General features: G+C 52.2%; 1 protein-coding gene across 7 annotated transcripts in view; it reads right to left on the bottom strand.

Moving 5' to 3' along the window:
- Positions 1-24,656, bottom strand: part of ARSG (arylsulfatase G) — a 109,352-nt gene that overhangs the window by 14,557 nt on the left and 70,139 nt on the right. For all 7 annotated transcript variants that reach the window (XR_009255101.1, XM_058704233.1, XM_058704234.1 and 4 more), the window contains 4 exons: positions 23,823-23,960; positions 15,258-15,454; positions 14,382-14,462; positions 2,200-2,308 (listed from right to left, as the gene is read on the bottom strand). Coding sequence is in view for 6 of the 7 variants with exons in the window: in XM_058704233.1 (XP_058560216.1) it covers positions 2,200-2,308; positions 14,382-14,462; positions 15,258-15,454; positions 23,823-23,960 (525 nt within the window). In the remaining variant the exon portion in view is untranslated. The remainder of the gene's footprint in view (positions 1-2,199; positions 2,309-14,381; positions 14,463-15,257; positions 15,455-23,822; positions 23,961-24,656) is intronic.

The following is a 24,656-nucleotide window of genomic DNA, read 5'->3' on the forward strand; positions in this document are numbered from 1 at the left end:
ATATTTGTGGAATAAATGAATTTCCCTCACTCTGTAATTGTGTCACTGGGCTTCGGGGTCAGGACATGTACGAGACCATTCTTTGACCTCGCTACGTTACGCGGGTGCACGCTGGAACATTAACAGCGATTATCTCTAAAAGGGAACCAAATGGAAAATGGAATTCGTGTGGCCCCTCCTCCCTCGCCACTGCCCCCCCCCCCGCAACGCATTTGTCACTTTTCTGCATTCATGTGAGTACTTGTATCAACCTGTCCACTCTCTTCCCATAATTCCTCGGGGCCACCAGAATTGAGGTGTAACGTATTCTGGCCTTAGCTCTATGGCTCAGGGGACTTACCTCTGATCTGAAAGGAGATCTATGTCCCTCTGAGGAATAAAGTACTAGAATAGGGGTAAGTACTCTGGGGGAGGAGGGAGTGCCTGGTGGGGTTTCCAAGGACATGAAGTACCATCGGTTTCTTGAAAATGGATCTGAAGGCTGTTCTCCTCAGAGCCGACCCTGAAGGAGTCATGGAAAACAACAGTAGACGCCTGGTGGCCTGGCCTGACAGTAAGGACGCTCCACCCAAGTTTGCTTTAGGTGGATTTATGTGAGCAAACAGCCAGAGGGTGAATTCTATGGAGATGAACTTTCCTGCTTCAACTGAGACTACTTTAACGCCAAAAAATATCCTCCGAAGGGGCCGATGTAACGGATCAGCGCTGTCCTGGTAGAATTCCAGGAGCTCTCGAGCAAACGCGGTCTTGTACCAAGACTCACTTTCTTGGGTCACCAAATGGTTCCCTCAGTCCGTTGTCTCCTCCGGGGCCTTAGGCCACGAAGGCCACGGTGCCGTGGTATCATGGCGCTGTGGTTGACCATAGGTGCAAACGCCCTTCTCACGTGAGGAGCGTGTGCTCGGTGTGCAGGGACGGAACTTGAGAGTTTGCCGAGTTATTTGTGCGTGCGCAGCCAGCCCAGCCTGTGAACACTTGGCCTGACTGCACCAAGTCAGCCCCATAAAAAGCAGTCCATCTGGCCCTCTTCCCGGCCGGCCTGACATCACAGACTCCAGTGCTCGCTGTTGTCACACCTGCCTGCACCCCCTGATGGCACAGGGCTGACGTGGGGTCGTGGGGGCCCGCAGGCTGCCAGGGACGGTGCCTACCCACCCGCCCTGGCCGTCAGAGCTGTTAACCCCTCCTTTCCCCTGGCCTTCACGGCTATCCCGGCTCCCCACCGGGTGTGGGGATGCGGGAAGGAGCCCAGGGAGCTTGTCTTCCTCTGAGAGGCCGTGTTCTTGAGGCCACGGCCCACTGGGCTACAGAACTGGTTCGTAAATTAGTCTCTGACCAGACCAACAGCTCTGAGCCCCTGAGCAGCGCCCGGCCACGCCCCCTTGCCAGTGACTACAGAACCACAGAGAGGAAGTCCCCATCTGGATGAGCGACACGTTCCCATCACGGGTCTTGGTTACCCAGCTGCGTGGAATCGCTCTCGGAAGGGCCACCACAGCCTCGTGCTGTGCCCAGGAAGGGGCCTCGTGGATCTGCCTCAACAGGGAGCTAAGAGCGAGGGTGGGATCTTCGAATAGAGGGAGCAAACTCACTGCAGAAGCTTCCTTGTCACAGGTAGGAATGTCCTCACCTAAAGGTGCATTCTTTCCTCGCCAGCCCAGTGGGGCCCCCTCCTTCTCCCTCCCCTGCAGGGTAGGCCGACACCTAGGTGCCTTTCTTGGGCCCGTGTGATTGCTGGCGATATGCTGGCTTCCCGCGGTCACCCTGAGGACACCTACCCTACCCCCAAGGATGGAACAATTGTGGCTTACGCGGTCTATTCCCTCCCGTCTGCCGGGCCCAGGCCAAAAAAGGGACACGCTACCGCTAACCTCTCTGCTAGTAGAGCACTGATGCCAGGAGCCACCGCCATGACTCCGCATCAAAGGCCACAGAGCCCGCCCAGTCCCCTCTTGTCACCAAGATCATCCCCAGAGGATGGCTTGCAAAGAGCCACTGTGGGCCCTAACTCAGCACGTGGGATTGCCTACGGGGAGATCCGTGTGGCTACGATCAGACCTGTAGGAGGCATCTGGGAACGCCCGGCCAAGGCAGGTGGCCGATGAGGCCTCTCTTCTCCAGGTTTCTAGCCGCTGGACCCTCGGTCCGTGGTTTTCTAGCCCCGAATCCCAACATTTCAAGGTAGTTCAGGTCTCATACCTTAACAAGGCAGTGCTGGTGACGTTGATGGGAACGGTGCCAGGCCAGTAGGCCAGAGCCGGGACCCGGTGCCCACCTTCCCACGTGGTCTGCTTGGCTGCACTTCCCCCTGTGAGACAAGGCAGGTAGTTGGTTTTCCAACTGTTCAAAAAGCACTGAGAGTTTCTGATCACTCCAGCAAAGGAATCGCTTCTTTTTTTGTTTTGTAATTTACTGTTTCAAGTTTATTTTGAGGGAGACAGTGAGCAGGGGAGGGGCAGAGAGGGAGGGAGAGAGAGAATCCCAAGCAGGCTCCACGCCGACGGCACAGAGCCTGATGCAGGGCTTGATCCCGCGAACTGCGAGATCGTGACCTGAGCCGAAACCAAGGGTCGGACGCTCAGCCTACTGAGCCACCCAGGCTCCCAGGAATGACTTCGTTTATAACCAGCTATTTTTATTCCTCTAGCCAACACCTTGCATTCCCTGATTTTATTTCACCGGATTCAACATAAGTAAATGGTTGCTTCTGTCATTCTCTGGGGAACCACGTTGCTTCATTTTCTTCATGACCCTTTTATTTTAATGTTTATTTATTTTTGAGAGAGAGAGAGCGCCCGCACGTGTGCATGAGCAGGGAAGAGACAGAGGGAGGGGGACAGAGGATCCAAAGCAGGCTCCCCGCTGACAGCAGAGAGCCCGATGTGGGGCTCAAACCCACGAACCGTGAGATCATGACCTGAGCAAAGGCGGAAGCTTAACCGACTGAGCCACCCAGGCGCCCCCTTCACGACTTGTAATACTTCAGGCTGTCTGGTTTGTTCATGGACTTTCTGAGGGTGTATCTCCACTCCATGAAACCTTATCAGCCTTATGCACTGAAGACATAGCAGGTGTTTAACAAACAGGTCAAATAAAAATGGCTTTGTCTTCTTGCTGACCATAACGTGACCGTTTAGGATTTCAAAACACAATTATTTGGGGCACCCGGGTGACTCTTGGTCTTGGCTCAGGTCGCGATCTCACAGTTCATGGGATTGAGCCCCACGTGAATCACGCGAGCGTGGAGCCTGCTTGGGATTCTCTCTCTCTCCCTCTGCCCCTCTACCCTGCTCATTCTCTCTCAAAATAAATAAACATTTAAAAATATATACAATTATTTGAAAGGAGAGAAAGGCAGAAACTCCGCCAGCTGTGTGATCTGCTCAACGCCCAACAACTGATCTGGCAAAGGATTTTATTGTTGTCTTTTGGTTTGCTTTGCTGTGTTTTTCCTTGAGTTAATGAGTCGTTCCCTTGTTGTGGAGACAGCATTAGTAATAGCTCTGACCTCTTGCCTCTTGGGGGGGATGGGTGGGGTAAGGACAATCTACGTGCAATCTATGAATTTCCACTTTGGTAATTCAAGGAATGATTTTTGTTACCACTGAGTCAAAAGTGACCACCAGTATCATGATGACCGGCGGGCTGGAGGAGATGAGGTCATGCTTTATGGAAACATCCTGAATGCATGGAGCACTGAATTATCCATGACCATCCCCACCACTCCCACACACACCCCACCCTCATCCCAGCTGAGCCAAGGATTCCACAAAGTTAGCGTGTAGAAAGCCCTTCCAAGGCAAACGCGGTATGCGGCTCACACGTACTGTGGTCATGCAACCTCCCCATGCTCGGCTGGCGTGAATATGAGAGCAGTGATGATGGGCGGGAGGGGGCTGCGAGACCCAAGTCTCTGCACTCGCGCCGCGGCGAACAGAACCTTTGATGTCCCTGGCCCAGCACCCCACACCGGAAATGCTCCGCATTCTTGGGATCTTCTCATAGCCAGCTTTGGAGTCCCCCAAGTGTTGAAGTAAGAAACCAAACACAAAACAACTCACGTCTACGGGCTGTTTATGCTTAGGGGTGTGGGGCTCTCGAGACCAAGTGGGGTTCGGCAGGCTGAAGGGGAAGCTCTTCGGCCCGCCCCAAGATGTCTCGAACGCATTCTCCGCATCGGGCGCCACCTCTCCCATAAATACGGACAGAGCCCGCTCTCAATTTTTCACGCACATGGAACAGAGAATCCAGAACTGCGACAAGCCTGAAACGCACTCCCACGTGGCTCTGGAATGCATAACTCATGCTGCAGTTCAAGGCCAAAGAGCAGGGAGGAAGCATCCCCGACCGACCGCACGTGCTAGGACTCTGCAGATAATTCCACCCCCGGGAGGGGCATTTGCAGGGAAGTTTGGGGGATCGGTGGGTGGAACTGTGGAGCCTGCTTATGTGCATATCCACGCCGCACAAAATTCCAACAGACTTGCTTAGCCTTTGAGGCCAGATGCTAAGGAAGAGTGAAGTGTCCAGTTCTAAGAAATAAGCCCAGAGTCCAGCGGGTCAACCAGAAAGCAGGAGCTGAGCACCTGTCCTGCGGCGGCCGCGGGCACCAGGGTTTGGTCTCCGCCTCCAGCACGTTTCCAGAAGAATACACCAGCTCCTAATTAATACATTTGCTAATTGGTCTTCACCACCAGGGGTTCTGCTTGTTGGCCACAGCCTCTTCTGTCGCTCTTTTTCAGGCTACTGGTTTTCCTGATTCGTTTTTCAGAGAAACAAATATTTCAATACGTTTGCCTTATTTCAGCAGGGGGTTCAAAGCCGGAGAAGCAGGAGAAATCCAGCCAGTCATAACAAGTGTGCCTGTCAACCGAGTGGACGGTCCCCACGTAAAGATTCAGGGGGTAAGAGAAAGAGGTTGGCTTAGAGAAGGCCCTCTGTGTGGCCACTTGAGAAGCGATCCCCCCTTCTGCGTCATCAAGAGCGGCCAGCCACTGCTGGCTGTCCCATGGCTGCTGGCTCTATGGGAAAGACACAATTACATATTCCAGCCGGGCCCGCAGACCTCCTACTCTAGCGGAATTTATCTTAAAGAAAGGAGTCCAGAGTGTGGGTAAGCAATTATAAAACATACATCCCCGCCTTGTGGAATCGTTATATTGTACACCTGAAACTAATAGGACACTGTACGTTCATTATACTTCAATTAAAACTTTTTTTTTTTTTCTTAATGGGGCGCCTGGATGGCTCAGTCGGGTAAGCATCCAACTTCGGCTCAGGTCATGATCTCACGGTTCGTGGGTTCGAGCCCCGCATCGGGCTCTGGGCTGATGGCTCAGAGCCTGGAGCCTGCTTCCGATTCTGTGTCTCCCTCTCTCTCTGCCCCTCCCCCACTCACGCTCTCTCTTTCTCTCTCAAAAATAAATAAACATTAAAACATTTCTTTTTCTTAAATCCCCCTCAGCGTAGAATTGTCTTGCCCCAAATGCCAGTATCTCGTTGGCACCGCTAAGGGAACAAAGTTCAAAAGATCCCACTAGCATCCCCCGTGGGTGCCCAGAGTTGTGGAGTCTGATTATGAGCCATTAGCTCTATACCATTAGAGCTAAGGCTGAGCCCCAGGACGGCTGCCCCTGGTCCCCTAGTTCTCATCAATGATACCTGCTCCCACTAATGGAAACCCATTTGAGTTAAACACAATAATTACAGTAATAATAATATCTCCTATTTACTGAGCACCCCCCCCCAAGCACCACATTAAAGTACCCCCCAGCATAAGGCTAACTTCTTCCCTGCATTATCTCATTTAATCCTAATGACAACCTTGCAAGCCAGGCACTATTATCCCCGTTTTTCAAATGAAGAAAACCAAAGCTCAGAGAGGGTAAGTAATTTGCCAAAGGTCACACAGCCAGCAAATGCCAGATCCAGGATTTGAACCCAGGTCTAACTACACAGCCAGCCCCTGGCCCATTAAACCTTCTAGGACAGTGGCCCCCTCTCATCCCTGAATGCATATTAGGATCACTAGGGGAGCTTTTAAAATATACCCAGGCCAAGGTTCCTTTCCCAGAAATTATGACCTAATTTGCCCGGGATGGGGCCTGGACATCAGTATCTTCTAAAGCTCTCCTGGTGACTTAATGGGGAGAGCACCCATCTAGGACAAGGGCAAGGAGGGCAAGGGGCGAAATCAGGAAGTGGACACAACGCGCTTCAAAATTAAACGCGGCTTCTACGCTTTTTAAGCCTCAGTTTTATATTGCCCACACCTTTTTACCTTTATGCCAGAGGATCCTAAGTGCGCACCTGTTACTTACAGTAAGCAGGAACAATAGGTAAGTCCATAAATTGAACTTCTATGCGCTATTTTTTGTTTCGAAAGCTATTTGTCGGTTTAGATAAACCTTCAAACTTTGATCAGCAGCACCGGCACCTTAAAAGTGTTGGTTACATTTGGCTTTCTGTCGAGAAATGCATGTCTTATGGTCATAAGAACACACTTTAGTGCACTTGTGGTTAGTTATGACTCTAATTAAGGCAGAACCTCTTACTTAAAGCAATAAATATTTAGCCTCAGCAACCAAAATATAAACAGAACCATGATTCATGAATTTGCTTGCTCGTTCTTCCCCAGCTGCGGAAGTGAAGCGGCATATTCCATGATGCACGGAGACCGGGCAGGCCGCGCTGAGGAACAGAGGTCTTTCCCAGAAAGGACCCGCGGCTGTGCTTCCCTGAGTCCAAAGGGCAGCCTCGCAAATGACGAGTTTCGCAAGCTTGTCAGCACAACCGAACCACCAGAAGAACCCCCAGAGATTCCTAATAAGTCTAGGGTGGGCCTCTGACTCTAGGTGATTCTGATGCCAACGGTCTGAGGACCAGAGTTTGAGAAGTATTAGCAAGGTAAGTAGGAGGATGTCTTTGGAGTCAGGCAGGTGTTGTCCTACATCCGGTACGTTCCCTTCTCCACGTGTGGCCTTGGGCAGAATTCTTTTTTTTTTAATTCTTTTTTTAACATTTATTTATTTGTGAAGGAGAGAGAGAGAGAGAGGGACAAAGCGTGAGCGGGGGAGGGGCAGAAGAGAGGGAGAGAATCGGAAGCAGGCTCCAGGCTCCCAGCTGTCAGCACAGAGCCCGACGCGGGGCTCGAACCTACAAGCTGTGAGATCACGACCCGACCCGAAGTCGGCTGCTTAACTGACTGAGCCACCCAGGCACCCCTTCCTTTTTTTTAATGTTTATTTTTGAGAGAGAGAGTGTGCACGTGTGAGTGAGCAGGGGAGGGGCAGAGAGAGAGGGAGAGAGAATCCCAAGCAGGTTCCACGCTGTCCGTGCAGAGCCCGATGCAGGGCTCGAACCCATGAATCATGACATTGTGACCTGAGCAGAAATCAAGAGCCGGACACTCAATCGACTGAGCCACCCAGGCGCCCCTTGGGCAGAATTCTTAGCCTCCCTCAGACTCCGTCTCCTCAGCCATAAAGGGGAAAAATGATTGTAATTATCTGATGCAGTTGTGGGAAAAGTTACGTAAGATAACGTATATAAAGTTCTGAGCAAGGTCCTCTGGCATAGCGCCCGCCGGAAGTGCCCAACCAAAGCCATCCGAAAAGGCTCAAAAAACCAAAAACAAACAACCCGAAACTACCCACGGACAGAAAACAGCAGAAGTTGCAGGCTGGCGACTCACACACTGGGTTCAGCCCTCTGACAGTGAGGTTTGGCACGAACAGTATTTTCTGAACTAATTTTGAATGTCATTAGACAGGGTCCTCTCTCCAGTTTGTGGACTCCCTAACACTGCCCGTGACTTAACAAAAACAATCGTTTCTTCTCTTAGATTACCTGCCTGGCATCTGTATTTGTGACCCGGGTAGAAGACCATGCCTGTCCTGAGGAGTGTGCATTCTATAACCTTCTAAAGAAGCAGGCTTCGTTTCTAAATATAAATACTCGTCCTTGCCAAGGATACCCGTAGCATACTAGTTTTCTAGAAACACAGGGCAGACGGGCCTCTGTTTGGACCGAGGACTCTGGCTGGCCTGGGGTGGCCTTGAGCGTGGTGATGGGGACATTCCAAGCCGGGTGGCCAATGTCCCAGAAGGAGACACAATTTGACTTCCACTGCGCCCCCACCAGCTGGCCCTGCCCATCCCCACCCCCCCCAGGGCCCACAGCCAACATCCCTTGTCCCTCTCTCCCTCACCCAGCCCCACCTCTGACCTTTCTCCACCCCACCCCCTGCCCCAAACTGCACAGAAGGCCCAGGACGCAGAGCCTGCTTCCCAGTGGGAAAGCTTACGCAACAACCTGATAGCATTAAATTACAAACAACCAAGGTCTCTTAGAAGGCTGAGGAGGCCAAATTCAACAGAATGTTTCCTCATCACCAAGGGGGAGGAAGGAACAGTTCTGCTCTTCAAATAAAACAAGAAAAGATTTTCCAGACAGAGAGGAGCAGTCAGTTAGGGGACAAACAAGGTGTGAGTTCTGTCCCGGGTAGGAAAGAGGTCTGCAGTGGGGAAGGGAGGGTCAGGGGCTCTGAACCAGGACAGCACTGGGGGGCGGGCCGGCGGGGGGGGGGGGGGGGGTCCGCATCAGCCAGGGGGCACGCCCCGCAGGCCCTCTTTGTTTGGGAAAAAGTAGGGGCGCTCTGCTTTGTCCCCAGCTTCCCCCAAGCCCCGGTTCAGTTTCTCCTCGCCCCTGCAGGGCGCGGGCCAAGCCCAGAGGAGCATCCTCACTCCTGCACGGGGCGAAGAGATGGCTCCAGGAGACGCTGCCTCATCCCATCAGCTGAGCAAGGCGGCTCAGCCAGGAAAGGAAAGGGAAGACAAGGAGGGGGGCCTGGGGCCCCGGGAACAGGGGAAGGCAGCGCGTGGCCTGACGTAGCGGGCTGGCTGCGGGGAGAAAGAAGCCGGGCTCTGGGTACTGTTTGTCCTACTCCGTTGCGAAAACATTGACCGCCTTCTCTCCTTCATCTGCTCTCAAGACTGGCCCCCTTACAGTGGGGTGTGCAGGCATCCCACTGAAGAGGAACCCGGATGAGGAGGAGCAGGTGGCCCAGAGGGACCCCCAGCCTCCCTGCCGCCACCCGAGCCCCCTGGCCTCGCCCCTTGCACGCAGGGCTCTGCCTGACTGCCCAGAGTGCCCAGCAGCGTGCTGGGCAGAGAGGAGGAGGAAGGTTCTGGAATAGCTGACAGGAAGTCGGTTTGGAGAATGAGGAAGGGGAAATGTTTACCCCTATGCAAAGTCCACCTTTAGGCTTTCCTGAGAAAAGAGGAGGAAGGCATCCGGCCCCCACCCCACCACGAAGTCAAGGGCTGTGCCCCACGGGTACCACAGTAAGCTGCACTTGTTTGCCTCGCCCCCACCCCAAAGAAGAGTGTCCTCTCAAAGACTGAAATCCAGCTTCCGAGCAATGTTTCCCAAGACTGAGTCTCAGAACACTTGGAAAGTTATCCATATGTTACTTAAATTGCCCACAGTGTTTGGTAGGAAAACCTTGTTCAGGGCCATTTTCCCATCCCCTTCCTGTTCTCTTTGCGGGGGACCCCCCCCCTGCCCCAGGTCTGTTTCAGCTGGGAACAAAGAACTGAAGAATCATGGGGGTTAGGAGGAGACATTCATGAGGCTGGGTGCCTCGTGGGCAGTACCCCAGCTGACCCTGCCAGCCATCTAGCGAGCTGGGTCTACAGTCCCCCCCTTACAGGGGAGGAAACTGGGTTGTCCAGGGGAGCAGCCCAGTGGGCACCGATTCGTAAGTTGCGTGGAGATTCGAGCCCCATCAGGGCTCCCAAAGCCATTAGCTCTCTCCACCTCTCCACTCTGCCTCCTGCAGATTTAGAAAGATTCACACTGTTACAGAGGCTGAAGACATTTTCCTTGACAACCATGGGGTCCAAAGAAGCAGCCTAGGATTTTCCAGACGGCTGAGCAGTTAGCCGGGTATAACACAGCGTGAGTAACAACCATCATGCGGGTTGAGTAATGAGCTGGTGAAGGTCAAGTGACATGGCCCCCTTGACCAATGGCCAGCCTCGGAAAGCCCTCCGCCCTGCTCTGCCTCAGTTTCCTCCTTTGGCCAACGGGGTGGTTGGAATGAAGATTGCTGAGATGTGCTCCTATCCTGGCATTCTTTGAATGCCGGAATATTCCTGGGGATTCTGTCACTTGCTTTTCTCACTTATCACCTGGGGCTCAGCAGAAATGAGTGTAGTCTTGTCCCCCTTCTCTGCCCTCAGCCCCACTGACATAAGAGGGGGTCTTTTAAAATTGAACGAGGTACTGGAAAGAGTAGGAGATGGCGGGGGGGCGGGGGGGGGCAAGCGTTACAAGCGTATGGGGTTTTCTCTGGGGCTTTCTCTGGGGGGAGGAAAGTGTCTGGGGTCCCCGCAGAGGTGATGACGGCATATCGCTGCGAATTTGCTCACTGCCACCGAATTGTACACATCAGAAACACGTCAAAATGGTTAGTTAATTTTATGTTATAGAATCTCACTTCAATTCATTTAAGTTTATACATTTATTTTGAAAGAGAGAGAGAGAGCTAAAGGGACAGAAAGAGGGGAAGAGAGAGGGCATCCCAAGCAGGCCCCACACCGTCAGCACAGAGCCAGACACGGGCCTCGATCCCATGAGCCCAGAGGTCATGGCCTGAGCTGAAAGCTAGGGTCGGACGCCCCACTGACTGAGCCACCCAGGCGCCCCTCACTTCAGTTGAAAAAGTCGAGTAATGTCACCTTCACTCATGAAAACTTCCCACAATTCCACATTTCTTTAGAATGAAGGCCAAAATGGCTCTCAAACAAAAGACCTTTGACCGCTGGCCCAGGCTCTCCCTTCAGCCTTGCCGCCCCCGACTTCATCTGCTTCCACAGGCCCCAGACATACACACAGGCTCCTACTCTGTGGTCCTCCCGCCCCTGCCCGGGCTGCTCCCAGCTCCCTACCCTGCAAATCCCTAGCTGTGGCCTACTCATTCTTCAAAACCGAAACCACTCGGGGAAGCCTTCGTGGAAGGAGGGAAGGAGGGAGGGAAGCCACCCTCCTGTGTGGGTGCGACGTCCTTGCACTCCCCTTGATCATGGAGTTCTCACCCAGAATTATAATCTCCTGCGGAAGGGCAGACTCCCGGCACTGTCTCCTGGAACTGCCTGCGGTGATGGAGAAGGTCTCTTTTCACACTGCCCGATATGGTGGCCACCAGCCACATGTGGCTTCTGAGCCCTTGAAGTGTGGCTCGTGTGTCTGGTGTACGAGACAGGGGAGCCCCCAATAGGTGGGGCTCAAATTTTAACCTGCATCAAAGAAAAATCGCCCGCAGGACATGGTAAAGCACGGACTGCCGGGAAAACGCAGATCGCCAGGATCTACCCCCAGAGTTTCTGGGTCAGTAGTCTGAGGGGTGCTGAGGTCCTAGAATTTGCACTGTTAAGTTCCACTGATCTAACCTGGAAGTTCTAGACTCCTACAGTCTCCACGTGGACATTCTAGCTCGGTGGTTCTCAGAGTGTGATCTCTGGACCAGCCTCATCAGCAACGCCCAGGAGCCTGTTAGAAACGCAACCTCTCCGCGGCCATCCCAGACTTACTGCGTCGGACCTGCGGGACCCCCAGGGGACTCTGCACATTAAAATCTTAGAAACACTGTTCTAGACTGTCACTCCTTAAAGCCAGGGGCTTTGTTGAATCTTTGCGTCTCCAGCACTGAGCACACTTCCTGGCACGTAATAGGTGCTCAACAAATGCCCGTAGGAGCAAGGACGGAAAGGAAAAGTGGAACTTGCCCAGCTGGTAACTGTGTTTCTCACAGGGCAAAGTACTTCCCTCAAAGAGCAGGGCCCCCTTCCCCACAGCTAACCCTAATTCACTCTTTCAAAACGGTCTCGTAAAGGGGAGAGAGACAAGAGAAGGCAGGTCTTCAGATAAGAGCTCGGAGGCCATCTTCTCAGGGAACAGAGAGCTATCTATGCAGGGGCCACTTAGTGACACAGCTTATCCACCCCACCCGAGGTCTCCATCTTTCTGGACTTGGACCCTGGAGAGTTCGGATTCCAGGCTCTTCCACGCTTTCCAGGTGAGCGTTGAAGCTGGTCACCTGGTCTGAGGGTCTCCCAGGTACGGAGAGGAGGAGACACAATCAGCTGACACAGCAACCACTCCCAGCTTCCACCGCTTCTCTCTAGGGCTATTGTTACCAAGTACCAAGCACATTTACATCCTCCTCCAGTCCTGGTACCTTTCTCTGCCCGTTTCTCCAGACAGCTTTCCTAAACCAGACCAGCCAAAGACATCACTACGCAGGCAGAGAAACAACATCCTGAGAGATGAAGCAGACCAGCCACTGACAGGTAACGGGGAGATGGCACCCAGGTCTCCTCGTACCACAGCTCCAATCCTCAGGGCACGAGACCCAGCTGCCGTCCCGGCAGCTACTCGCTGGTGAAGTTCTCGAGGGATCTGATCGGACAGATACCAGGTTAAAGGTGACAAACAAAAATGAAAGATCAGCACTCCCTTCTCGCCACTGGCCACGAGATGCACGAATGTTCTAGTTTCTAGGTAACTACAAATATTCTGCCGGACTAATAAGAAAAGCAGTTTGTGTCCTCTGACCTGGAGACACCGGAGGCCGTAGCTCAGGAGCTGGACAGCAGGGAACTCTCGCCCAGGGGGCAATCTCCCCAAGCCCACCCCCGACCCCCTCGGATGCAAGTACTTTTCTTAAAACTTATTTTAATCTTTTAGGACACACACACACACACACACACACTTAAACCCTCTCTCCCCTACCTAGAGATAATTACTCCTAATCTTTTGTTACTTTTGGTACCTCGAGGTTTTTCTGAGAACTGGGGAGCCTGGGTGGCTCAGTTGGTTAAGCGTCTGACTCTTGACTTCAGCTGAGGTCATAATCTCCCAGTTCGTGAGTTCAAGCCCCGCATTGGGCTCTGCGCTGACAGTACAGGGCCTGCTTGGGATTCTCTCTCTTCCTCTCTCTCTGCCCCTCCCCTGCTCTCTCTCTCTCTCTCTCTCTCAAAATAAATAAATAAACATTTTTTAAAAAGATTTTTGAGAATTGGTATGCTTATTTTGACATAATAAAATCATACTTGGCATACTCCTTCGTAACCTGTTTCACTCCCTGAAAAGTATTTAAGGTAAATGTTTCCAGGTCAATAATATGCATCATTTCAGTGGTTCCTTAGTATTTCTTTAAATGTGCCTATCTTCCTTAAGCACCCCTCTCTTGCTGGACACTCAGGTAAAGCCCAACTCTTTTTAAAAAAAAAAAAAAAAAAAAACCTATGCGGGGCACCCGGGTGGCTCAGTCGGTTGAGCGTCCAACTTCAGCTCAGGTCACGATCTCACGGTCTGTGAGCTCGAGCCCCACATGGGGCTCTCTGCTGTCAGCACAGAGTCTTCTTTGGACCCTCTGTCCCCTTCTCTTTCTGCCCCTCCCCCATTCTCGCACGCACTCTCTGTCTCTCTCAATAATAAATAAACTTAAAAAAAAAACAACCTATGCAATGAGCACCCCCTCACATACATCATTGTGCATTGGCTAATTATTCCTTTAAGAGGAGGAACTGATGGGTCGACAGGCATATTTTCCAAGCCTGGGGTCCTCACTGCCGAATTGTCCCCGGCACTGCAGCTGTCTTAGGAAGTGAGGTCCCCGGGGAGGAGGGGGAGACTTTCCCAGAGCACATGGGCACCGAGCTGGGGGCTGAGGGAGGCAGCCGTTATGCGTTATGCGTTATGCGGTGGGGAGACCACCAACTTCGACTTGGGTGGCTGGCTCCACCCTCACAAGCTGTGACCTTGGGCAAGTTATTCGGCCTCCCTGAGCCCCTCTCCCTCTTCATCTGTAAATAGAGGTGTTACTCCCTACCTTTCAACAATGTAAGGTTTAGCGGAGAACTTTATTTGTGCCCTGAATGTTTCCTGAATGAATGAAATGAATTCATGGGTGGAGGGAGGGAGGGATGACTGAAAAAAAAGATAAACAGGAAAGAAAAGAAAGGAAGGAGAAAGCCAAAGTTTGCAAGGGCAATGGGATGAAAGTCAAGATGAAGTATGCTTGCTGGAAGGTCCGTGGACTGAGGGCAGGTCTCCTGAGGGAGTCCAGGGGTGAGGGGTGGGGGTGGGGAGGAGAGAAAGGGGTGGTCGAGCCTGAACAAAAACGCTCTTATTTCCCAGTTTATTTCTTCCCTGGGAGCTGGTGGCTGGCGAGCGACCTGTCTGCGGCCAGCACATTCTAACGATGGCCAGAAGGCCAGAAGGACGTGAGCTGGTCCTCCCAGAGACAGAACCACACAGCTCGGCCTCGGCCCGGCACCCACGGTGGGACGCACCAAGCCCAGCAGAGCCCCTACCTTGATGAGTCTGCCACGATCCAGTGAAGGGACCCACGCTCCCGGCCAGCTCACACTTCTGAGCCCACGGGCCGTTGTCTCCTGGAAACCAAAAGAAGCAACACGTAGAGATCAACGGGCTTCTGGACTCTCTTGCCAATTCTCCCTCCCTCGTCCCATACCCCTGTGCAGCATAGGGGACTGGGCAGGAGAAGGACCCGTAAAAACAATTATGATCCCTGCCCTCAAAGAACCGTCCAGTTATGTGAGGCCTTCAGAGAGGTGGGCTTTCCCTGCCCCAAGCTAAGCCCCAGGGTGAGGTTCTTGGCTCAGATGCTTTTGCCTTTTCATAAAGTTTTACGATGGTCCTCAGACCCACAGCTATGTCATTGGGTGCCTCTGATGCACCCAGCGCCTCACAACACGCTTTGCAGTAGATGCCATTGGAGGCTCACTTAGAAAACACGCTTAGAGATGTTAAAGTGCCTTTTCCAGATTCAAACCGGGTCTCTGCCTGACCTGAGAGCAGTGTTTTCAACCGCTGCCCCCATCAACCTGGGACCCGATGCGCCTGAGCTGCCGGAGGACTGCACACACCAGCAACGCCAAAGTCACTCATTAAAAGTTGAGAGCGCCACCCAGAGGGCCCTCAATCAATACGGAAGAGGCCGGCAGGGCACCTGCTCTCGGCACAAACTTTTCCAGGGGCTCAGCTTTGGAGGCCCCAGTGGACAGGTGCTCAGCACTCGGGCCAACAAACACTAGCAGGAGGCCAAGTTCAAAGCAAGCCTCCTGCCCTGTGAGAGAGGATCACTTAGCCCAGACTCTGCTCTTGAGGGGGGTGCAGGTAGGGTTATCGAGTAGATCTCAGCGAGCTGGCTGTCGTTACTACTTCACCTGTAAACCAGAGGAATGTGTTTTCCCTTGCCGTGCGGTCGACTTTGTCCTTGATCTGGCCCACCAGGCGGTCCATCTCCCGGAGAGCTGCACCATATGGCCTCCGGCCCCGTCGGTCTGCGGAGAGCCATGTCCCGGATAAGGGTACATGCATATGAGCCAGGGCCACGTACAGCAAGAAGGGCCTTCCGCTGGCACTGAAACGGGAAAGCCAAGAGGGAGTTCTCCAGAAGGCTCTGCTGGCCTGTTGAGGGTCTCCGTGGCTCTCCCTCGCCTCAGAGAAAAGCCCCAGAACTCCTTCCGCCCCAGGTGCTCAGGAATGTGCACCATCGCTCCACAATGTTCCAAGGGAATGTGGAGATAATCCGGTTAGCCGATCAACGACTGGGAGTCATTGTAATAATCGTTACTGCCCTTTAACACTTATTGAGAGCCTGTGAAATGTGACTCGTGCTGACTAAATTCGCCCTCATACTAACCCTCAGGTTCCCTTTCCCAGATGAAGCATCAGAGGCTTAGGGGGACAGGGCTTGTCCAAGGTTCCCTAAGTCGTAAGTGGTAGAGTCTGGATTCAAACTCGCATCTGGCTGACAGCAAAGCGTTTGGTCTTAACTGTTGCACGTTAAAACCCAGTGCAAACATATTTTAAAATTGTATCTGCTCTTTTGCAGGATCCCGGCCGTCACATCCATTCCCAGCCTTGGCCCTTCCCTAAGAGATGAATGGATGACTCAGGTTGACCACAGGCCATTCCAAGGACGCACATGACCGCCGCGGAACATCTAGATCAAGGATCCGTTACAGGCCCAGGCGCTGGCTGCCCCTATTCTCACCCTGAAGATTCCCCCTCCTGGGCGTGGAGGGACCTGGGTGGCCTCTGCTTCCTGTCTGTCTCCCACCCCCATTCCCAGGCTAGGATCAGGATCCAGGCGGCTGCACAACCGCAGCCTCACCCCTGCCTGAAGAAGCAGGGACCTTCCCGGAGCCCCCTGCCACAGACCTTGCCTACGGGGGAGGGCGTCTCCCAGGGGACACAGTAAGGGCGAGGAGAGAGCTCAGTCAAGTTCATACAGAGCCGTGATAGAAGCATGGCTCTTTTTACCCCAGCTCCCTCCCCCAGGGATTTTTTTTTTTTTTTTAACGTTTATTTTTGAGACAGAAAGAGACAGAGCATGAACGGGGGAGGGTCAGAGAGAGAGGGAGACACAGAATCCGAAACAGGCTCCAGGCTCCGAGCTGTCAGCACAGAGCCCGACGCGGGGCTCGAACTCACGGACTGTGAGATCATGACCTGAGCCAAAGTCGGACACTTAACTGAGCCACCCAGGCGCCCCTCCCTCCCCCAGAGATTTGATTTTCAAGTTGCTCCTTGCTTTTTTTTTTACTGATCCTGACTTACAACGCCCCTCATCAAGTCCTCTCAATGCCCGCAGCTCTGCCTCAAACTGCACCCTGCGGAGCCCCCTACATCCCGGACCCCTGGGGGGGAGGGGAGCAGACCCCTGGCAGGGGACAGGGGACGCCCCGCTTTGCCTGTACTCTGCTCTCTGTTGGGCATAAAACTGAGGACACACGTCCCACGACAGGGGCCTCTCCTTCTTCATTTCAACCAACAGTTTCTCTGCAACATTCCTAGGGTGGCACTGTCCAACGCGGCAGTCACGGGAGTCACATGTGGCTGTTTAGGATTCAGTTAATGAAAGTTAAATAAAATTAAGCATTCGCTGGGCGGGGGATGGGCTAGATGGGTGACGGGTCCTAAGGAGGGCAACTTGTTGCGATGAGTACTGGATGTTGTAAGTGAAGAATCACTGAGTTCTACTCCTGAAACCGATATTGCACTGGGGGTTAACTCACTAGAATTTAAATGAAAAAGAACAAAAAATTGTAAGAATTCCATGTCTCACCTGCTACAACAGAAATGAGCCTTGAAGACAGTGCGAAGTGAAATAAACCAATCGCCAAAGGGCAAAATACTGTATGATTCCATCTATAGAAGCTAGCTAGAGTAGTGAACTTCATAGAGACAGAGAGTAGAATGGTGGGTCCCAGGGACTGGGAGGGATGGGGGAAACAGGGAGTTGGTGTTTAGTGAGCACAGAGTTTCAGTTTGGGATGCTGAAGAAAATTCTGGACATGCGCCGTGGTGACAGGTGCACGACAGTGTAAATGTACATAAAGCCACCGAACTGTATACTTAGAAAGGTAAATTCTATGATAAGCATATTTCCCACTACATATATATATATATATATATATATATATATATATATATATAATATATTTAATTCAGTGTTTCCGTTGCCCTAGCCGAGTATCTCAAATGCTTAGTAGCCAAAAGTGGCTGGTTGGCTACCATCTTGAAATGCACAGATAGAGAACGTTTTTTATCCTTGGGGAGGGTTCCACTGGATAGTGCTGACTGACGTCTGTTGACTGCTCTCCCACAGACAATAAGGTACAGTTGCATAGGTTTGTCCTGCACCAGGACGTCCTGCTGAGAAAATGCATCGATACCTAATTCCAGCCCACAATCCACCGGCCAAGCTGTGTGCCCTGGCAGAGATCTGCACCCACCCAGAGGGGGTGCCTTTCTCTAACAGGTAGCCACCATATTGCAATGGCACGCTGGACGGAGCTGGCTCCAATTTCAGGAATTTTGAAGCCAGTTGTTAAACATGGCCATCGTTAAAAATTAAATGATACAAACTTACGATCAAATAAATTATATGAAAAACGAAGGCAATACATTCTTATGACTTATCACATCCCGATCATTCTACTACATTCCACGTCGAGATGATCTGTTGTATCCATGTGACAGAAATACCATCTGGCAGTGTCCTCCTGCACATCTCTTACCAACTCCACATTCAGTGACATCTTCTGGTGGCCTGAAATTAGTCACGGTGAGAGTATTCATACTACAGAAATGGGCAAATGTTCCAAATCAGGGCTTTTCCCCCCCCCCCCCAGAGTGCTGGCTGTTACACGTTTACCAGCTCACCGCACGTATGGGCTGGTGTGGAGGGCAGGGTCCCGCTGCCCACCCTGTCCCATTCCCGTCATCATGTCCCAGACTCCTGCCCATGATCGAAGTCCCATCAGCGCCCCGGGCCAGTGGCTGGGAGACATGTGCAATTCAGAGACAAGGCAGCCTAGACAGATGGGAGGCACAGGCTCTGAGACCTACACCCAAATCCCTGGAATTTTTATTTCATGGCTGTGGGACCCTGGGCAGTTAACTTAACCTCTGTTGTCTGTATAATAGGGATGATTATACCTCCCTGATAAAGCTGTGATTATTAACTGCCTGTAGTAAGCATTTAATAAACGGTAGTCTTTTTATTGATAATTCCGAATAACACATGATGCATGGTGTCCACGGATATACCTCCTTCCCTGCACCCTGATGCCATGCTGGAATTCAGAAAGTTAGCATTTGGAAGAAACGAAACCACACAAAACTGGCTCCCTGGGGGTGTCTATCCCCCAAGCCACCCCTTCCATAGGCTCTGTGCTGCATAAAAAATAAAAAGTAGAGAAGGTCAGTTGCTTTCCAGTAAAGAAATAGGTTGATTATAAAACAGTATGATTCCATTTTTGTTTAAAAATATGTGTGTGTGTGTGTGTGTGTGTGTGTGTGTGTCTATGCCTCAGCACAGAATGAGGCTAGAAAAACTTGCTCAAATCTATCGAAAGGGGTTATGTCTGGGAGGTGGCATTTAGGGTGATTTTTCTGTTCCCTATCTGTTGGTCTCTGTTTTCAGAGATTTCTAAAGGGAACACATATAATTTGTGTGGCAGAATGAGTGGAGTGGTGAGCAGAGAAGAAAAAAAGAAAAAAAGTAAGATGCCAGACAGGACATTCCAGGAGAGAGAGGACAGGGCACGGCGTGGAGATGTGCTAAAGATTAAAACCCAGGACAGCCAGGGGCGCCTGGGTGGCTCAGTCGGTTAACCGTCCAGCTCGATTTCGGCTCAGGTTGTGATCTCAAGGTTGTGGGACTGAGCCCCACGTGGGGCTTTGTGCTGACCTTGGAGCCTCTCTCTGTCTCTGTCTCTCTCTCTCTCTGCCCCTCCCCTGTTCGCACTCACGCTCTCTCAAAATAAATAAATAAATAAATAAATAAATAAATAAATAAATAAACTTGGGAAAAAACAAAAAACAAAAAAACAACCCAGGACAGCCGAATCCAGAGAAAACCATCTGATCTGAAATAGAAAGTGGCAGGTGAGGGGCCCCCACGTCCCATGAAAGGTGCCCAGTGGGCGCCTGGCCGGAGGGCCAGAAGGAGCAGGCACCTGCCTGGTTGGTTTCCAGCCTCGGACAAGAGGTCTCCCTTGGCTTGGACTTGCTCCCACACTTCTCCGCCTTTCTCTGACCTTCAGCGTCACAGACAGCATTCTCACACCCACACTTGAACCCAGTTCCCTACTTCAGAAGAGCACAGGGGCTTGATTTTAAACAGCAAGCAAAGCTCTTTACTGGCAAAAAAGGAGAGAGCAGATGTCATGGGCTCCTGGGTCACGGAGTTGCCTGTCCCCTGCGCCTCCCGGGCTCTGGGACTCCACACGGGACCTCAATAGGGAATACAGACTCCGTCCCAACCTGGGTCCCTTCCAGCCTTCCCCTCCTTCCTGCTTCGAGACTCTTTCTCTATATGCCAGCTTCTCACACACTTCACCTTCTGCCCGCCCGTGCCTTGGTCATGCTATTCCTCTCCTGGCAGTAACCTCCCCGGTATTTTGCCTAAAAACAGTCAATTCTTAAGATCCAGCTCAAATGCCACCAACATGCCTCCTCTGCTCCCAGGTCCTGGATGGCTTCCTGCTCCCGGCCCCTCTCTTCCCCCCTCCTTCACCATACTCATCGGCACTGATGACACAACCTGTGTTAAAGCCAGCTTTCCACAATTCTGTCTCCCCACTAGCCTGGGAGCTACTCAAAAGCAAGGACAGATCTCATTCCTGTCTGTATCCCTAGCACAACACCGGGCACATCTTTAGGGCAAGATAAAGTCCCTCACTCATTATTCACTCATTCGATGAATATTTATGAAGCTCCAACTAGACGCCAGGCACTGAGATAGAGCAAGGAACATGATAGATATGATTTCCACCTCCTTGGAGCTTAACATCTGATTGGAAACAGGAGAGGAAAACGCAACTGAAAAATTAATCAGGTAATTATTTACAGATTAGCAGGAGCGACGGAGGAGGACTATACGCAGGGCGCTGTAAGACGGTGTAACTGGGGGGAACCAAGCCGCCTTTGGGGTGAGGCAAGAGATCCCCGGGATGGTGAGGCCTGCAGGACGGGGTCTACAGGCGGGCGGTGCAGGTGGCCACTGGAGGCAGGTGGAACGGCACTGGGGAGACCCTGCAGGAGAGGAAGACACCAGGCCCCACTGCCCGGCTATCCGCTAGCTCATCTTGCCCTCGCTCTGTATTCATCGGAGCATTCGCACACGAGAGAGGGGCTAGAAGGGGCGGGGGGACAGGCATGAGCTTGGAGCCCTGAGGCCGGTGACAGGTTGGTGTAGGTGGCTGCTGGGTGAGGGGCAGACCTGCAGGGGGAGAGAGGTGTCGGGTGGGCTCGAGACAAGTACAGGAGGGGATCGAGACCTTGACAGGGTCCTGGGCTCCAGTCCAGGCAGGTGGGGTTGGGATGGGGGAGGTGCTTATTTGTCACCTGTGTATCTCTGGGACTAGTTCTGAGTGATGAAGGCCCCGCCACGTTGGCCACGTGCCCTGATTTCAAATATCCTAAGCTTTGGTTCACACCGAGGCCCAGCACCGCCCCCCTTGCTGGGCCCTGTATTCTCAGTCCCAGAGGCTGGGAGGTGTGGGAGACTGGCAACTCCGTGACCCAGGAGCCCATGACATCTGCTCTCTCTTTTTTTTGGCTAATGAGGAGCTTTGCTTGCTCTCTAAAGCATCTAAATCAAGGGTTAGCTTTGGGCATGCTGCCAGGTCAAGGGAATAAATTCAACTAAAGATCTGGGAAGCCAGTTAAGTGTCTGCCTCTTGATTTCGGCTCAGGGCGTGATCTCGCGGTTCAGTAGTTTGAGCCCCACGTTGCGCTCTCTGCTGACAGTGTGGAGCCTGCTTGGGACCCCCTGTCTCCCCCTCTCTCTCTCTCTCTGCCCCTCCCCTGCTCTCGCTCACTCTCTCTCTCAAAATAAATAAATAAACAAATTTAAATTCAACTAAAGATCTAAGTAAAAACTTTCAAAGAAGTCTAGGCGGGCTTCCTGCCGAGAAGAAGCGGGAAATCCCACCCTAGGGACTCCTGGCGGTTTTGACAAACAGGTCCGGGTGGGGAGAGTGGGGCCCAGCCCCCGGGGGCAGGGGTCACACAGGAGGAGTACAGATCTAGGGACCTTTCTTGCTGATGCTCCAAAAGTCATGGATGAATTGGCAAGTCAGATCCTAAAGAAATCAGCACGCCTCAGGATTGTTTCCCGTAAAGTTAAAAGACAACGGGATTCATGTGACTTTTCACTTAATAACTGATTAATAAATCAGCAAAACTCTTCACCTCCTTCGTACGATAAGGAGACTGTTCGTGGAATTTTCTGTTCTGGAGCTGATTGGTGGAGGAACAGCCCGTGCCCCCTGGAGAGCATTCAGCAGTCCCCAGCCAGCCGCTACCCCTCCTCGGACACCTGTGCTGTCCAAAGCACAGCAAAAGCAGGACTGAACTGTCCCCTCCAGCCATGAAGCATCCACCTGTCACAGGGCACGGGGAGCTGAACCATCTCGCAGCCCCAGGGAGCACAGACGTGTTCAACCCTCCAGATGGGCGAAGGAGCTTTGCCCGTTTACGTTAGCCATCTGAAAAAAAGCCAGTGTTTCTCAGGAAGGCCTGAAAAACTTATAAGATGCAATCCCTGAAGCCCCAATAGGCTGCCCTCCAGATTTAGGCCGTAAGTAGGTTTTATTATCAAGAATAAATTGCTGCCTCTGCTCCGCCTGTAGCCCTGCTCTCCAGAAAAATCCGTGGTTGAGCAAGGGCTTGGGGGCACCCTTGCACGTTCAAGGACTGATGTGATCTGTTTTCCACAGGTGGAGTCTGTTTTTTATTCTGCACAGGCAAACAGGCACCCGGCATGTTATTTCTTGCCCTCTGAGGTTAAGGCTGTGGGGCATACGAGAGAAACTGCTGGAAGTTGTTCCACTGCCCTGGAGGAGTCTGCAGTCTTGGGAGAAAGTTGAGCCGCCCACACAGGGGCTCATGAGAGGCCGGAGAAAAGGCAGCTGGGAAGGGTCAGGGGTGGGGGCGACCGTGTGGGCACGTGCCTGCCCCCCACCGTCTGTGTATCTGCACCGGGCCGGGGCGCACGCCGTGGCACGGTTTCTGCTCTTTGTTATTTGTAACGAGTCATTTCTAACACTGAAGGATCAGGGGATTTCACGCAAGGGCCAGGTGTCTTGTGTGTCGCCTGTGCTTTCAAGGGCTCACCGCTCCCTGAAGCCTTACACTCAGTCTGCTTCCCTCTGTCCGGTTAGCGAGCAGGGCCCCCTAGATGCTGGAATTTGCAACCCGTGTGCATTATATTGAATAACGGCCCCCGAACGTATCTAGGGTCTCATCGCTGGAAACTGTGAGTGGCGATGCCACTGAATTAAGGATCTTGAGATAGGGAGATTCTTATATATAATCACAATAATTATGGAAGGCCTTAAATATAATCACAAGTGTCCTTAAAAGAGGGAGACAGAGGGAGATTTGACTACAGAAGACAAGAAGGCAAAGGGACAACAGAAGGGGAGAGTAGAATCATGTGGCCGTAAGCCAAGGGATGCCAGCAGCCACCGGAAGACAGAAGAGGCGGGGTGCCTGGGTGGCTCGGTGGGTTAAGCCTCCGACTCTTGATTTCGGCTTGGGTCACAGTCTCACGGTTTGTGAGATCAAGCCCCACACTGGGCTCTGCGCCGTAAGCGCTTGGGATTCTCTCTTTCCCGCTCTCTCTGCCCCTCCCCCATGTGCGCATGCTCTTTTTCTCTCTCTCAAAATAAATAAGTAAACTTAAAAAAAAAAGGGGGGGGGGGGGGAAGACAGAAGAGACAGGAAACATTTCTCCCCTGGAATCTCCAGAAGGAAACAGCCGTGTTGATACCTTTGATTTTAGCCCCATGAGACTCATTTTGGGTGTCCAGCCTCCAGGTCTACAGGAGAATAAACTGCTGTTGTTTTAGCCAATAAGGTGGTGGAACGTTTGTTACAGCAGCAACAAGAAGCTAATACACCCTGTCAATTAACGAATCAACAAATGCCTTGAGCGCCCAGAATACAGAGGTAGACCCTCCCGTCCAGAGCTTATAGGAGAGGACAGTAGAGTGTGATCTGAGCAGGGAGATGGGAGGGTTCCTAGGAACTCTGGGAACACCCCTGCGGAATTTCTACCCCAGGCCTGGAGACTCCAGGGGAGGCTCTTCTCCAGCTTCGTGTCCAGGGGACACGCATGTATCCATCTTTGTGGGGCAGGGGAATGCCACCATGGCTGGGAGGAATGCTGAGGCCAGGGGACAGCACGTGGGGACCAGGGGACTCCTTACCTCGCGTGTTGGATGAACTGGGTAGCTTTCTCTGCATATTTCTGCGCAAGACCGCTCAGGTTCACCGGCTGCTCCACGATGTTGAGGTTTTCGTACAGAGGAAGGGCCACGTCCGTGTAACAGTCCCTCTCGTGGGTCCTGTGCGGGAACCACAGACAGCATTCATTTCCGCGACTGAAACAGCCGTGGTGTAGAACAAAATGCTTTTATGCAGCAACACATGTAAAGACAAAACACTTAATAACCTGTCCCCAGATGATTTGTCCAGTCTGCCATTTCCTCCAAGGGTAAAACCAATAAAACACCTTCTCTTCTCCGCCAACAACGTTTATGCTCCTCAGACAGGCCTGGCCACTCTGCAAAGCTCACAAAGGCTTCCGTGAGCTACAGAAATCCTTCCTCCCATTTTGTCGGGAGAGAAACTGAGGTCCAAACAAACTAAATTACTCAGGCAGAGTCCCATAGCCAATGAATAGCCCCCATCCCTGGCTTTCTCCACTGACCTCCCTAAATGATGCCTTCCATCTATGGGGTGCTAATGCTTGGTGCTTTCCTAGGTCGGCCATCGGGACTCTGTGTGACATGACATCTAACAAAAACACAGATGGCCAGAGACAACTTAAAAGTTTCAAACCATGTTAGGAGAATTGGGAGAAGCTTTAGCCATTGGAAAAAGCGGGGGTCAAACCAGTTTTATCTCCTGAAAAAAAAAAAAAAAAAACCCTCAGCCCTTGGTCTTATAGATGGAGATGAACCTCGCATGTGAATGTCCCAACACATGTGGCTGAATTAGGACCCTGGCCATTGACCGTGGCAAATCACCTAAGCTTTTTT

The sequence above is a fragment of the Neofelis nebulosa genome, chromosome 16, assembly GCF_028018385.1.
Source record: "Neofelis nebulosa isolate mNeoNeb1 chromosome 16, mNeoNeb1.pri, whole genome shotgun sequence".
NCBI classification, from domain to species: domain Eukaryota; kingdom Metazoa; phylum Chordata; class Mammalia; order Carnivora; family Felidae; genus Neofelis; species Neofelis nebulosa.